General features: G+C 37.5%; 1 protein-coding gene across 2 annotated transcripts in view; it reads left to right on the top strand.

Annotated features, from left to right (window-relative positions):
* CCDC148 (coiled-coil domain containing 148) overlaps positions 1 to 14995 on the top strand; it is a 294377-nt gene that overhangs the window by 115025 nt on the left and 164357 nt on the right. For both annotated transcript variants that reach the window (XM_057551473.1, XM_057551471.1), the window contains exons 10-11: positions 11547 to 11685; positions 14249 to 14455. In XM_057551473.1, the coding sequence (XP_057407456.1) occupies positions 11547 to 11685; positions 14249 to 14455 (346 nt within the window). The remainder of the gene's footprint in view (positions 1 to 11546; positions 11686 to 14248; positions 14456 to 14995) is intronic.

Genomic DNA, 14995 nt, shown 5'->3' with positions numbered 1-14995 from the left:
TCATTTATTTCTGCTCTGATCTTATGATTTCTTTCCTTCTGTTAACTTTGCATTTTGTTTGTTTTTCTTTTTGTAGTTCCTTTAGGTGTAAGGTTAGATTATTTATTTGAGATTTTTCTTATTTCTTGAGGTAGGCTTGTATTGCTATAAACTTCCCTCTTAGAACTGCTTTTGCTGCATCCCATAGGTTTTGGATCATCATGTTTTCATTGTCATTTGTCTCTAGGTATTTTTTGATTTCCTCTTTGATTTCTTCAGTGTTCTCTTGGTTATTTAGTAACGTATTGTTTAGCCTTTATGTGTTTGTGTTTTTTACGTTTTTTTCCCTGTAATTTATTTCTAATCTCATAGCGTTGTGGTCAAAAAAATGCTTCATATGATTTCAATTTTCTTAAGTTTACTGAGGCTTGATTTGTGACCCAAGATGTGATCTATCCTGGAGAATGTTCCGTGCACACTTGAGAAGAAAGTGTAATCTGCTGTTTTTGGATGGAATTTCCTATAAATATCAATTAAATCTCTCTGGTCTTTTGTGTCATTTAAAGCTTATGTTTCCTTATTAATTTTCTGTTTGTATGATCTGTCCATTGGTGTAAGTGAGGTGTTAAAGTCCCCCACTATTATTGTGTTACTGTCGATTTCCTCTTTTATAGCTGTTAGCATGTGCCTTATGTATTGAGGTGCTCCTATGTTGGGTGCATATATGTTTATAATTGTTATATCTTCTGCTTGGATTGATCCCTTGATCATTATGTAGTGTCTGTCCTTGTTTCTCGTAACATTCTTTAAAGTCTATTTTTTCTGATATGAGTATTGCTACTCCAGCTTTCTTTTGATTTCCATTTGCATGGAATATCTTTTTCCATCCCCTCACTTTCAGTCTGTATGTGTCCCTAGGTCTGAAGTGGGTCTCTTGTAGACAGCATATAGATGGGTCTTGTTTTTGTATCCATTCAGCAAGCCTGTGTCTTTTGGTTGGAGCATTTAATCCATTCACGTTTAAGGTAATTATCGATATATATGTTCCTATTACCATTTTCTTAATTGTTTTGGGTTTGTTTTTGTAGGTCCTTTTCTTCTCTTATGTTTCCCACTTAGAGAAGTTCCTTTAACATTTGTTGTAGAGCTGGTTTGGTGGTGCTGAATTCTCTTAGCTTTTGCTTGTCTGTAAAGCTTTTGATGTCTCCATCAAATCTGAATGAGATCCTTGCTGGTTAGAGTAATCCTGGTTGTAGTTTCTTCCCTTTCATCACTTTAAATATGTCATGCCACTCCCTTCTGGCTTGTAGAGTTTCTGCTGAGAAATCAGCTTTAACGTTATGGGAGTTCCCTTTTATGTTATTTGTCGTTTTTCCCATGCTGCTTTCAATAATTTTTCTTTGTATTTAATTTTTGCCAGTTTTATTACTATGTGTCTCAACGTGTTTCTCCTTGGGTTTATCCTGTATGGGACTCTCTGCGCTTCCTGGACTTGGGTGGCTATTTCCTTTCCCGTGTTAGGGACGTTTTCGACTATAATCTCTTCAGATTTTTTCTTGGGTCCTTTCTCTCTCTCTTCTCCTTCTGGGACCCCTATAATGCAAATATTGTTCCATTTAATGTTGTCCCAGAGGTCTCTTAGGCTGTCTTCATTTCTTTTCATTCTTTTTTCTTTATTCTGTTCTGCAGCAGTGAATTCCACCATTCTGTCTTCCAGGTCACTTATCTGTTCTTCTGCCTCAGTTATTCTGCTATTGATTCCTTCTAGTCTATTTTTCATTTTAGTTATCGTATTTTTCATCTCTTTTTCTTTGTTCTTTAATTCTTCTAGGTCTTTGTTAAACATTTCTTGCATCTTCTCGATCTTTGTCTCCATTCTTTTTCCGAGGTCCTGGATCATCTTCACTATCATTATTCTGAATTCTTTTTCTGGAACGTTCCCTATCTCCTCTTCATGTAGTTGTTTTTGGGGGTTTTATCTTGTTCCTTCATCTGGTACATAGCCCTCTGCCTTTTCATCTTGTGTATCTTTCTGTGAATGTGGTTTTTGTTCCACAGGCTGCACGACTGTAGTTCTTCTTGCTTCTGCTGTCTGCCCTCTCTAAAATCCCCAATGATTTTTAACAATTTTGTCCCTCTGTGTATGCATTGCTAACACCCAAAACTTTTATATTTTTTCAACTAAATTCTTTCAATTTACCTAATTATTAGTAACTTTCAAAATAACTAGTCAGTAGCTTATGGACTTTTCCTTATTGTATTTTCTCTTAATAGAGAGAGAAAAAGAGAAAAAGTTTGTTATTAATAAATTAATAAATACATTTATTAGAGAAAATAAATTACATTTATTAGAGAAAATTTTTTAAAAGTTGAGGCAAGCAAAGAGAAGAAACTAAAAGTTTATCTAAGTTTCTAACACCAGAGATATCCTCTGGTAACATTTTGTACATTTCAGATTTATGTATATTGTTCAAAAAATGAAAAAATACTCTACACTATCCATTGTTTTTCCAGTTTGTGAACCGGATCCAATATTATTCATTTTTTCTATAAATGTTTACTAACCTTTTTCTATGTTTTAAGTCACTGTGTTAAATATTCTTTACAGCATATTTGTTATTACATGCATGGTATTATGATACATTGTTATAATTCATCCACACAAATTTAACCCATTTCCTGGTTTTGGACAAATATGTATGTATTATATATTTTGATATTTGTTTTAAAACCTTGGAATAAAAAACCTTGTCACCATACTTTGAGTAATCCCATGGTTAATCCTTTTAGATGAATTCCTAGAAATGGAGTTGCTGGCCAAAAGGCATGAAAAATTCTAAGGCTTTTGAGAGTATTGCCATATTGCCTTCCAGGAAAGTAGAAACAATTTATACTTTCACCAACAGGCTATCATTTGGTTCATCTTTTGGACTTGTTGGTCAAAGTATTGGCTATGGCTATCATGTGTGAATATCACTAGTGCCTTGTTCATATTCTCTTTCTCTCTCTTTTTCAGTATTTATATAGCATAGCTCTAACACTATACTTATGTCAGTTTTGCCAACAGAATTGGCTAAAAGGTAAAAGATGAAATAGATAAAAACCAGCATCAGAAGCCAGCATTCAGGAGACAGTAAGTGGCCTCACATGATTTTCTTTCTTTTCTTTTTTTTTAAATTGAAGTATAGTTGATGTACAATACTGTGTTAGTTTCAGGTATATAGCAAAGTGATTCAGTTATCCATATATATGCATATATCTATATTCTTTTTTTGATTATTTTCCATTTTAAGTTATCACAAGATATCAAATATAGTTCCCTGTGCTGTATAGTAAATCCTTGTTGATTGTCTATTTTATATATAGTAGTGTGTATCTGTTAATCCCATAGTCCTAATTTATCCCTCTCCCCACCTTCCCCTTTGGTAACCATAAGTTTGTTTTCTATGTCTCACATGATTTTCTTTAAAAAATATTTGAATAAACATATGCTTACATATATGACTTTTGCTTGGTGAATACAAGATAGAAGAAGGAGAGGGAAAGCAGCATAATAAACCATTGACATTTGCTTACTTGATGAAGTTACAGGAAGTTAAAACACTTTAATTAGCAGGTGGCATTTTTCTCTGAGAATGTATTCTCAGAACTTTTGGAAAGATTCAGGCCCTGGTCATGTCCAGTCTGAGGTTCTACATTTCTGGTCTGGGCTGATTGTATGTCAAGGGTGGTTAATAAGGGGAGAAGTGCTCAGAAACAGGAGCATAATTATTTGAACACTAATGTGTTCACTTAGTCACACTGGTTACATGACCCCCTCAAGCAATGTCCTTGGTCACTGCAACTCCCATTTTCTCTTGGCATATTCCAACATGGATTGTCCAACCTTACCTGGGAATTTGTATTTCTTCTTTGTATAGAAGAATATGTAATTGCAGACTGTGATTTTATTTTTTTGTCATGTGTATTTCATATCTTTCTCTTAAAATAAATACATCATTGAAAATACTTAATTACTTTATGATCATGAACTAAAAGCCACATTTGGTGATTGTTCAACCTACTCTGGGTTTGTTGTGGGAATGAAGTATATTTTAAATTCTCTTGACTACGTGGAATACATTTTATCAAGGAAAAAAAAATGGGTCCAATTTCTGCAGGATATCCCAAAAACTAGTCTTAGATTTTTGCTTTTGCTTAATTAATAACTCAGTCTGTGTATTTACTGATATGTTTGTTTAAATGTCTTTGTGAAAAGTATATCGAAGAATAGTGGCCATAAATTTCTAGTTCAGCAGACTTTATTGTTAGTATCACTGCAGCCCACAACTGCCTTCTTGATATAGTTGCCTCAAATAGAAACTATACAGTGTAATGTTGCATAAGTATACATTTTTAATACTTCAGGAGACTGAAAAATCAGGGTTTTACAGGATGGAGTGAGAGTTATTTATGAGAGGTTTTTGTTTTTTGCTGGGTATGAAATCAAATTAATCTTGAGTAAATCAGATTGGAGAAAATGGAAACATAGCAGCTTGACAGATTTGTGTCCAGCACAATTGATATATGTTATTTTTAAACCTGGATGATACAGATAGAATTTGTTATTTAAATAATAAAATCTATGTAACTATAAGCAAAAACAAGATTAAAATTTCTATAGACAGGATTGTCAAATTTTTGCATGAGAGAAATTATAATGCCTACTTTATAGATCAAATCAATAATTAATAACAAGTTTTTCCTACTCCTTATACCTTGAAGTCCAACTGTTGGTAAATATAATCCTTTGAGGAAACCGTATCATTAAAACTGAGACTATGGAGAACCAGTAATGTAGGAAATTATAATCACCACACTCACAGGCATGTGTTTATTTCCAACACTAGTGCCTATAAAAGAACATAAAGTTGAACATTGTTAATGTCTAAGAAATAACAAACTGAGAAAAAGAACCATCATTCTTCTATTCCAGTCTTACAGTTTCTTAATGATTACTGGTAGTTGGTTTGAGGTGATATTATAAGTGTTTTTATGTGGCAATTAAAATTTCAGACGCCCTCATAATCGTTAATTAAATTTTTCCTCATCGCATCCCAAAGAAGTAAGCCAGTTCTATTATTCTTGCTTTTGAACCTGGAAAATTGAGTAATAACATCCATATAAAGTAACTTTATTCACTTCAACTTTATTGCACCTAAAAATATTCTTGCTCCCCAAAAGTGAAGAATAAAATGGTACATGGAAGCAGATTTTGGCTCAATAGGATTTTTTTAAAAAATTAGAGCAAATAATGTGTTTGTGGATGAGCTTGTCTTTACCGATTCTGTTCGTTTGAGTTTGAGCTGGTTTTGTTTGGTTTCTTTTTGTCTTAAAAATGGCCTTTGGTGTTAAACACTTCTCTGTTCCCAGTCAGCTCAGGAGTGTCACTGTAGATGTTGGTCGCTAGCCACATTGGATCTGCATCTCTTGAATCTCTACATCCTTCATAGTACTTTCCTTCCAAAGCAATATTAGGATGCTACATTTTTAAAAGTCATTTTTCTTCCATTCAAGTGTCAAATAGGATATCTTTAGCTGAAAGTAAGAGAATACCCAACCCAAGTCAAAGTAACATAAATAATAAAGCGATTTCTTGTTTCATTCGAAGCACAGAGGTAGAGAAGTCCAAGCACAGCAAGGCCTAGTTTTCTGCATTCTCTTGCCCTGCCTTCCTGCAGGTAGATAGATGACTTTCTGCCAGACAACTAGAGCAGTTCCACACTGCCATACTCAGAAGCAGAAAGGGACCTTTTCTTCCTTGTGACTTGTTTTAAGAGCTAGGAAACCTTTGCCCCCAGAAGACTTCTCCTCCCATTTCAATGGCCTTTTGGGCCTTTTGTCCATGATTATATCAAACACTGGGAAGAGGAATGGAAAGCTTGAGAACAGATGTTTGTGAATGGCTTAAGATCAGTCAAGATGCCCTCTGGGGGCTGGAATGGGGCTCACTTTCCCTGAAGTGGGGGGGGCCTATGCAGGAAGGTAAATCTTGAATAAAATCAGGATTATGGTGAGCAGGAGCAAGAGTAGAGGCAAAGTCTGCTACAATTACCTTTTCCTTACAGTTCTTGTGATGAATATAATTATTTAAAACCTAGCATATGGGATGGCTGAGCCATTACATTTTACTTTTAACAAGCTGTTTTATCTTGATCATATTATTTCTAAACTTCCACTAGGAATTATACTGCCTCTTAAAACTAGTGGTGGATGGATGTAGGCACAAAAGATTGTTTAGGTGTATTGCCACCATCCCAGCTACTCCACCTCCAAAAAATACACATTCTAAGTAAAAAATTCAGCTTTCCATGCAAACTACTTTTAAACAGTATCTAAGTAAAAACAGATACAAAAAACAGATACAGAGTGCTTGTTATGAAAATAACAATTGCAGCTTCCAAATAAATCACTTAGCCTCTTCTTCTGACCAGATTCTCATTCCTAAACTCTCCTATAAGAAATTCTGGAGGGTCATATTTTCACTTTCCTGTCACCCCTCAGAAGAAGGCGGCTTTGGATGCTGGTGCAAGTTCTGGCTTTATCTTCTGGACCACTTTTGTTGTTGTTGATTCTTCAATTCAGTGGATTTTGACCATACTCCTAAGAGCCCACTTTATTCTGGCTGTCAACTCCCACCTGAGTAGGTAAACTGGGCAGAGCCTGGGGAGCCAGGACAGTGAGGACTGCTAAATGGGAATGGATCTCCTGGAAGACAATGTACGTACCCAAACAACATCTAAGGAGCCGATTCTGTTGGTCAGAAATGAGTCTGCGGCCAGAGGGCCCTCTGTTAACCAGGCTGAAAATCAAAGATTTGTGTTTGGACAATAGGCCTGGGGTGGGGTGGTGAATAGCTGGGGAGACAGTTTCAGGAACCAGGCTGATTAGATTCAGTGTTTGGATGGGTCTGATTTGGAAAGGCAACTTTGAAAAGTGGTGTCAAGTTGTATTTTCTAGAGGGTCAGACCCAATGCTGCCAAACAAGCAGATTGTGTCAGAGCCATCTATTATCCACGTTATTCCACCAGTGGCTCACTCCCCTGACAGCATTACACTTGAAGAGACAAGAGCTTTTCTTCAGTCCAGATTCACTATGGCCATTTTCCAGTCAAGGCAGTCATCAGATGCTGGTAACTGCATCGGCTAGCGTCAGGAGGCCCTAATTACCATTTTGCTGGAAAGCCCCCTTCACTCTGAGAAAATATAAGACAACTTCAGCCAGTTTGAATACACAGTGTTTAGTCTCATAGACTTGTCCCTGCTGTTAAGGTACCTGTTGCCCTACGTGGCCTGTTTGCCATCGCTGGCTGCCCCCACCCCGCTAAATGTCTTTTGATGTCACGGAACCAGAACCCTGGGAAAGTGGTTTAACACGATTATGAAGAAAACTGGTAGTTGATTGTGAGTCAGGCTAGGATTTTTGTAACAATTCAAACAGGTAGAATTAGGGAGACAGTTGGCCTTGGTCTCGTTGAATTCTCACAACCCTGTTGTCCTCCTTTTCTGAGTTACCTGTTTTGTCTCATATCCTGGGAAATCACGATGAAATGATATTGGTGGACCTCAATTGGCAGTGGGGGATGGAGGGTAAGGACTGAGCAATAAATACCTCACCCTCCTGCAGGCCGAAATTTCCTGAAACATTTTAAATTAGAAAATTTGGTTGGACAGAAAAATGGAAATTGCAGAGACCTACCAAAGATCTTTTGTCTGAAGATATTTTTTTAATGTACAAAATTTTAAGATAATTTGCTATTTTATATAGATTTTTTCTACAATGAAAAGATGAAGTTTAGAAAAGATAAATGTCCAGATTTGAATTTAGAAATTCAGATATGTTAAATTTGATTTTATTTTAGATGCTAAGTAGGAAATGGCTACTTTGTTATTGTGAAGAGGCTATCATGTTTGAATATTCATCTTAGATTTTTACTACCCAGAAGACTCAGTATATATATATAGTGGTGGGAGTTTTCTCCCTCACAGACAGCATCCTAATGGAGATGCATGACTCTGCCAATAGTGTTGGTGATGTGAGTATTTGCTTCAAAATTTAAGCCAGCAGCTCTGGAAATTGCTATAAGTACTCTAAAATAATAATATTGTGAGTATTTATATTATCATTTCTTTTTTTTAAGTTTTTAAAAATATAATTTTATTTATTTTTATTTTTGGCTGCATTGGGTCTTCATTGTTGTGCGCAGGCTTCTCTCTAGTTATGGTGAGCAGTGGCTACTCTTTGTTGTGGTGCGCGGGCTTCTCATTGCAGTGGCTTCTCTTGTTGAGGAGCACTGCCTTCTAGGCGCACAGGCCTCAGTAGTTGTGGCACGTGGGCTCAGTAGTTGTGGCTCGTGGGCTCTAGAGCGCAGGCTCAGTAGTTGTGGCGCACGGGCTTAGTTGCTCCTTGGCATGTGGGATCTTCCCGGACCAGGGCTTGAACCTATGTCCCCTGCATTGGCAGGCGGATTCTCAACCACTGCGCCACCATAGAAGCCCTATCATTTCTTATAAGCATGTTTTTCATTTTTATCCTACATCTACTAGAAAAATGACTTACAATTTGTGTAATTGTGGTAATTGGAAAAAGCTGTTGAGATGTGAGGTTTCCAAAATCAATAGGAGCAAAACGGATGTGATCATTGTTCATAGCATACTTGGTTTGAAATATCTAGTTTAAATGTTATATTATCTTCATATGTTTAAGTGGTTTTAATGTTGTCACTAAAATGGCACCTAATTAATACATTCATGCAATGTATAAAAATGTACTGAGTGCCACAAATTCTTCTGCTGCTATATTTATTTATAGCAATGCACACTGCTTAATGTGTGCTTTTATTTAAAAACCATTTTTGTAAATGTTTGCTATTTGCACTTTCTCTTTGAGGATAGCCACAATCTTACACCACAATTCAGTATGAGAGATCATCAAAACAATTAGCTTAGAAGTACCTCTCCGTTTGCCAAAGGATTTAAATAATTTTTGACAATTATGGGTAAGGTTGCTCATAGATTATCTTAGGTCAGTTCTGTAAAAGCAAATCTGAGACAGGGATTGTAAGAACATGTGATTTGTTGGGCAGTGCTCTCAGGAGAAGGATGGTAAGGGAAGCAGGATGGAGGAGGGGAAGATGTCTGTGGCAGAAGATCTCAGTGGAAACAGGTTACAGTTTGCTCCCACAGTGAAACTCTGGAGCACGAATGGCATCACAGAGTTGGTCTCATCTTGAGGCAAGTGGGCTGGCCTTCTGTACCCCCATGTCAGCCAGTCGTTGGTTGGGGTTGGCTCTCAAAGGTGGTGGGAGAATAGCCTCCTGTGTGAGGCACTTCCCATTTGGCCCAGGACAGTTCTTCAGAGGAGGAAGGTACATCTGTGAATTACCAGAATTTTGAAGATAGGAATTCTAGCTCATCAAGGTGATCTAGCCTGGCACCAACAGCATCCTTTATGTAGATAAATGACACTTTAAAAGAACAGAGAGCTTATTGGACCTAGATTCTGTCGCTTCCTCCTCCCCAGCACATACACCCCTACATGTCTATCCTTGTAATCAAATAAAGATGGAAATTCAAACTGTATTCAAGTCCCTTTGATTACAGAAACAGTTTAAAAGCATTAATGAGGACATGGACTCTGGGTCTATTCCTTTTTCTGATTGCTTGCCGTGTAGAAATGTGGCTAACTCTGCTATTAAAATGCATTTATGTTATCATGAATGAAATGAGTTCCTTGAGAGAGGACCTGGGATACTGTCCCTGAAGACTTGAGGGTGTTTTAAATGCCAAAACCACTCAGGCAAGCCTTTCTCCAGGCTTAATACTCCTATTTGAGATGCTTTATTTGCAGAAGCCTTTGGCTTAACTGATTCAGAGAGAACCCAAACACTCAATGTGTTCAATGAATGAAATCTCAAATTCTTTCTCTGCAATATATTATTATGTCATACAGAAGAAATGTAGAGTTTGCTTCTTCCTAATGGAACACTTCCAACCCACTTTTTCTTCCTATTATAGAGCTGCTAGAGAAGGTTATCTTCTTTGAAAAATAATTTTGTTTCTTTCTTGCTACTTATCAGTATCATGAAATACTTTACAGAAACTGGGTAAGTTGGATGAGGATGGTAGAATTCCCATTAGTATCACTGATTTAAAGAGGTTTTTATTGTTTTAAATTGTCAAATATTTTTCAAGGGCATAGAGGACATACTGTAAAAATTCTTTAAATTGCACAATTAACTTTAAAGTAGAAGGCCAATGATAGAAATAAACAATAGCAAGTCTCCATCTTGGATCAAAGAAATATTTGTTGCTAATAATATTCCCTCTGATTACATCTGTATTTGATTATTCCAACTTACTAAACAGGAATGATGATATGCAAATAAACTCAGAATAATAAAGAAACATTAATTCAGTCTAGAGTTCAAGCTGATATTGTAACCTTTTTACTTTGCATAGGGCTTTGCTAATACTTTCTATGGAGCACAAACCAGGCCAGTACCTAGGGAAGTTCTGAACTAAAAAAGGTATTTTGGAGCATGGTGGATATGCTATTGGGAAGGTGACTTGAAGGGATCCTGTTACAAATGATTTCTTTAGTGATCTGAAATTTAATGCCACTGGTTATCTTTTTACTACCAATATCTAGTCTTACCTCCACAAAGCAAGAAGCTGAGAGGGTAAAATAAAAGATAATTTTAGACTTACTTTTTTTTTTTTGACTGCGTTGTGTCTTTGTTGCTGCTAGTGGGCTTTTCTCTAGTTGTGGTGAGGCGGGGGCTACTCTTCCTTGTGGTGCACAGGCTTCTCATTGTGGTGGCTTCTCTTGTCGCGGAGCACAGGCTCTAGGTGCACGGCTTCAGTAGTTGTGGCGCGCGGGCTCAGTAGTTGCGGCTCACGGGCTGTAGAGCGCAGACTCAGTAGTGGTGGTGTGTGGGCTTAGTTGCTCCGTGGCATGTGGGATCTTCCTGGACTAGGGCTCGAACCCGTGTCCCCTGCATTGGCAGGCGGACTCTTAACCACTGTGCCACAAGGGAAGTCCCTAGACTTACTTTTAAAGTCAACCTTAATATGTGCCTTCCTCAGGCCTTAGTTTCCTTTGTGTATTGTTTATTTGACTCTCTACATTTGTGTTTTCCTCCTGTCTAGAAACAGGAAATTTGTTGAATTAGCAAAATTCCTTTTTAATCTGTAGAGTTAATAATTTATTATTTCATTCATTGGTCATAATTTTTAAAATATTGTTATAGGCAAGATAGAATAAATATTTTTAAAATGTTATGTCTCATTGTTAAACTTCTTCAAATTATGCCTGGAACTCATGACAAGACCAAAAAAAGGATTGAAAGAACCCATTGTGTTATAATTTAGAACTTTTTCTATAGGAGACATTTAATTTGGCTAATGTATTTTTTTAAAAGTCTTTATTTAATGTAATCATTATCATTCGCTAACAGCTTAAACAGTTTGAGGTCCCTCAAACTCCATGATTGCTTAAAGTGTTGTGACATTTTTATTTCTTCCAGAAACTTCCAATTAACTGATGAAGACCACTGGTTTTACCAGGCTCTTGTGGATCAGTATCCTGGGGATCTCAGTGGCAGAAGGACTCTGTATCTGGACATGTTACAAAGACATTTTCCTCACAAATCGAGGCATGATTTGGTGAGTGCTGGACCCTATATGCTGGCAAGTTAAATTGTTTTTGTGGTTGATAATTATTGAGCAAAATATATATATACTTTAAATGGTGCTCTAAAATGATTTTTTTTTCTACACTCTAGAAAATAATAGGGTTATAGTTTGAAAGTCTACCATTTTTCAGGTCAGTGTGGTACATAAAAAGGTGGGAGATCCCTCTGGCCACATTCACTCTTCTGTGGCTTACCTGCCACAGAGAGCTTCACCATGGTCCCCTGGGTTGCTCTGCTAGTGTTGACCTCCAGGTGTCTGTACATTCACCTGCCCATCTCAGAGGTTCTGCCATCTCTGAGTCTTGCCTGAAAGTGGGGTGCGTGCTCCTACATTCACACAGCCTACCACACCTCAGTCCTTCTAGTCGTGGGGAAGCCAACACTTGCCTTGGGAGCTGGTGCCTACCTACACCATCCCCACCACAACTCCACTTGATCCCTCTAGACGGGTCTAAACACAAATGCCCCAAATTCATAACTCAGAGTCCTGGCTGAAATTTCCCTGGGAAGTTATGGTTACATTCTTTAGTGGACAAGATCACATAGACAAGGAAACAGAAGTTACCATGTCACCAGTGAATTTCATAGTAACTCACTTTAAAACATATATGTAAACAAACATGCACAGACTCTTACCTTTTTTTTGTTTTAATAAATGTATTTATTTATTTATTTTTGGCTACATTGGGTCTTCATTGCTGCACACAGGCTTTTCTCCAGTTGCATCGAGCTGGGGCTACTCTTCGTTGTGGCGCACAGGCTTCTCATTGCAGTGGCCTCTCTTGTTGCGGAGCACGGGCTCTAGGCACGCAGGCTTCAATAGTTATGGCACGTGGGCTCACTAGTTGTGGCTCGTGGTCTCCAGAGTGCAGGCTCAGCAATTGTGGCACACGGGCTCACCTGCTCCACGGCATGTGGAATCTTCCCGGACCAGGGCTTGAACCTGTGTCGCCTGCATTGGCAGGCAGATTCCCAACCACTGCGCCACCAGGGAAGTCCGACTCTTACCTTTAAATGGGCCATGCTATAAAATATTATCACATACTCTGCGTTTTTGTAATTGTTTTAAATCAAGCAAGTAACAATACTAACATGTGTATAGAATTTATCCTATGTCAGTCATGTGTAAACTCCTGTAATGCACATAACAGTGGGTGAGAGAAGTACTGTAGTTATCCTTACTTTTCAGGTGAAGAAACTGAAGCAAAGGCCACACAACTAGTATGACCAACCTCTCTTATCCTTTCCCACCCACCAACCCCCACCCAATTATTTGTTTTAATTCTGACCTTTATTTTATAGCAAATTCTTGTTGTGTAAAAAACATGTTATATAATAATTCATTCTGGATTTTACAAAACTCTTAATTTACTAAATTAGATCTTTCTTTTTATTCCCTATAGATTCTGTTTGCTTCTGTGACCAGCTGTCATTTTTAACTGTGTAGATTTTTATATTTGCCTACTATTAATATGATAAAGATTTTTGCATTTACTTCTTACATCGGGATAATTAGTATGCATTTCTGCATGGTGTATACTTCCTTTCTTAATGTTTGCCAAGTTTTAAGCATATTCTTGGCTTAGGGGAATAAAGCTAAGAAGTTTACCAAACAGATTTTAGGAGCTGATATTTGGTTTAAGTGAAGCCATAGCCCGTTTCATTATGTACTTAATTAACCATACCTAAATTATTTTTTTTAGGTAGGACCAACCTTATCCTGCTCGCTAGCTTCTTTTCTCACATCACTTAGGGGTTAAGTAATGTATCAAATTCAGAGATGTGGTCTATACTGGCAAAATAAAGAATTATTTAGATCACTGACTCTCAATTGCAGGAGACACACCTTTATATAAGGAGTATTTCAGAATCACCTACAGAGATTTTTCGAACTACTCAGGCTATCTCCCATCCTGTTCTTTCCCTCAAGACTCAAATCTCCCAGGGTTGGGATTCACTGGCAGCAGGAACTATTGGTACCTATGTAAGAATATCATGTCCCTCAGGAGCGTGGGATGGGAAGGGCTACTGTCATTGCTATAAATACTTCCAGTTTAGATGTCCGAACATCTGATTGTTTCAGTAATCAAGGGCAAACTGAGTTTTCAGGATTATTGTGGCAATTTTTAATGTTTATTAGCATATGTCTAACTGAAGCACCTGGAGTCATTGTTAATACGGCAAAGCTGATTTAAAGATGGAGTATTTTTGAAATTATATGTAGGGGAAATCATATTTTCTGCTCATAGATTCATTGCTATATAGGGGTAGAAGTTGTTTTAGGGCTGTCTGGCCTGACTCCATCCTGTATAAAACTTAAAAACATTTAATGACTGGTCCTCAGTCACCAGTTAGCCATGGGCTCAGAACTCTGGGACTGGTACTTGGTCCTGGTTGTTGTATTTACTATTAAGATGTTTGTCCCTCATTTTTCAAAATCATTGGTTATAATTCATTTTATTCACTTTTGTAACAATGACATAAAGCGTAGGCTCAGTTTCATAATAAGCGTTTACTACCTGTTATCTTTTCAGGTCGAACATGAAAAATATTGTGACCAATATCGCTTTGCTAAGGAGCAGCGAAGGATCCTGATATCAAGTTGGAGTAAGAATAGGAGAGACTTTATACAGAAGGCTGTGCTGACAGTGGCCGAGGCCTGTGCAACTCATGAAATGGAAAACATGTTGGTTAAGGACAGGAAAAAGCAACAGGAGGTGTGTGCTGATCTGCAAGCCAAGGTGAGACGCTTTGCAGAAGGTGCTTCAGTATTTGCCTGGGAATTCACTTTTCCCTTTTGTTCAATTCCAACCTAAAGTCCCGTTTCTCTAAAAAGCCTATTTTGAATACAATTGTTGGTTCGAACCATATGAAATTGAAATTCTTTTAGATCAAAAATTGTGAACAATCAACAATTTCATACGGTTCAACCGGAAGTTACTATAACAGGAGGTGAGTATTGAAGTTTTGTTTGAGGATGTCCAATACCAACCACAAATGCTGTACGTCAGAGTGAGGTGCTGGATGAAAATGCAGAATGTAATTATAAAGTAAATGTCTGACGCTGCTTCAGACTCATGGACCTCTCATTCACATTAAAGATGTTTTTTAAAAAAAGGGTCAAGTTATGAAGAGGAGGGAGGATTTGCGAAGAAATATATTGAGGAGAGCTTTATGGGCTGTGTGTGAGCACTCAGCAGAGTGAGAGGGGGAGCAGACAGGGTTTTCCTCCTGCTCAGACCCAGCAAGGGGCCTCCAGCATGGCTTGGAGAGTTGAGTGG

The sequence above is a fragment of the Balaenoptera acutorostrata genome, chromosome 8 (genome assembly GCF_949987535.1).
Source record: "Balaenoptera acutorostrata chromosome 8, mBalAcu1.1, whole genome shotgun sequence".
Classification (NCBI taxonomy): domain Eukaryota; kingdom Metazoa; phylum Chordata; class Mammalia; order Artiodactyla; family Balaenopteridae; genus Balaenoptera; species Balaenoptera acutorostrata.
The sequence above is the reverse complement of the archived record's forward strand: the minus strand, read 5'-3'. Positions and strand labels throughout refer to the sequence as shown.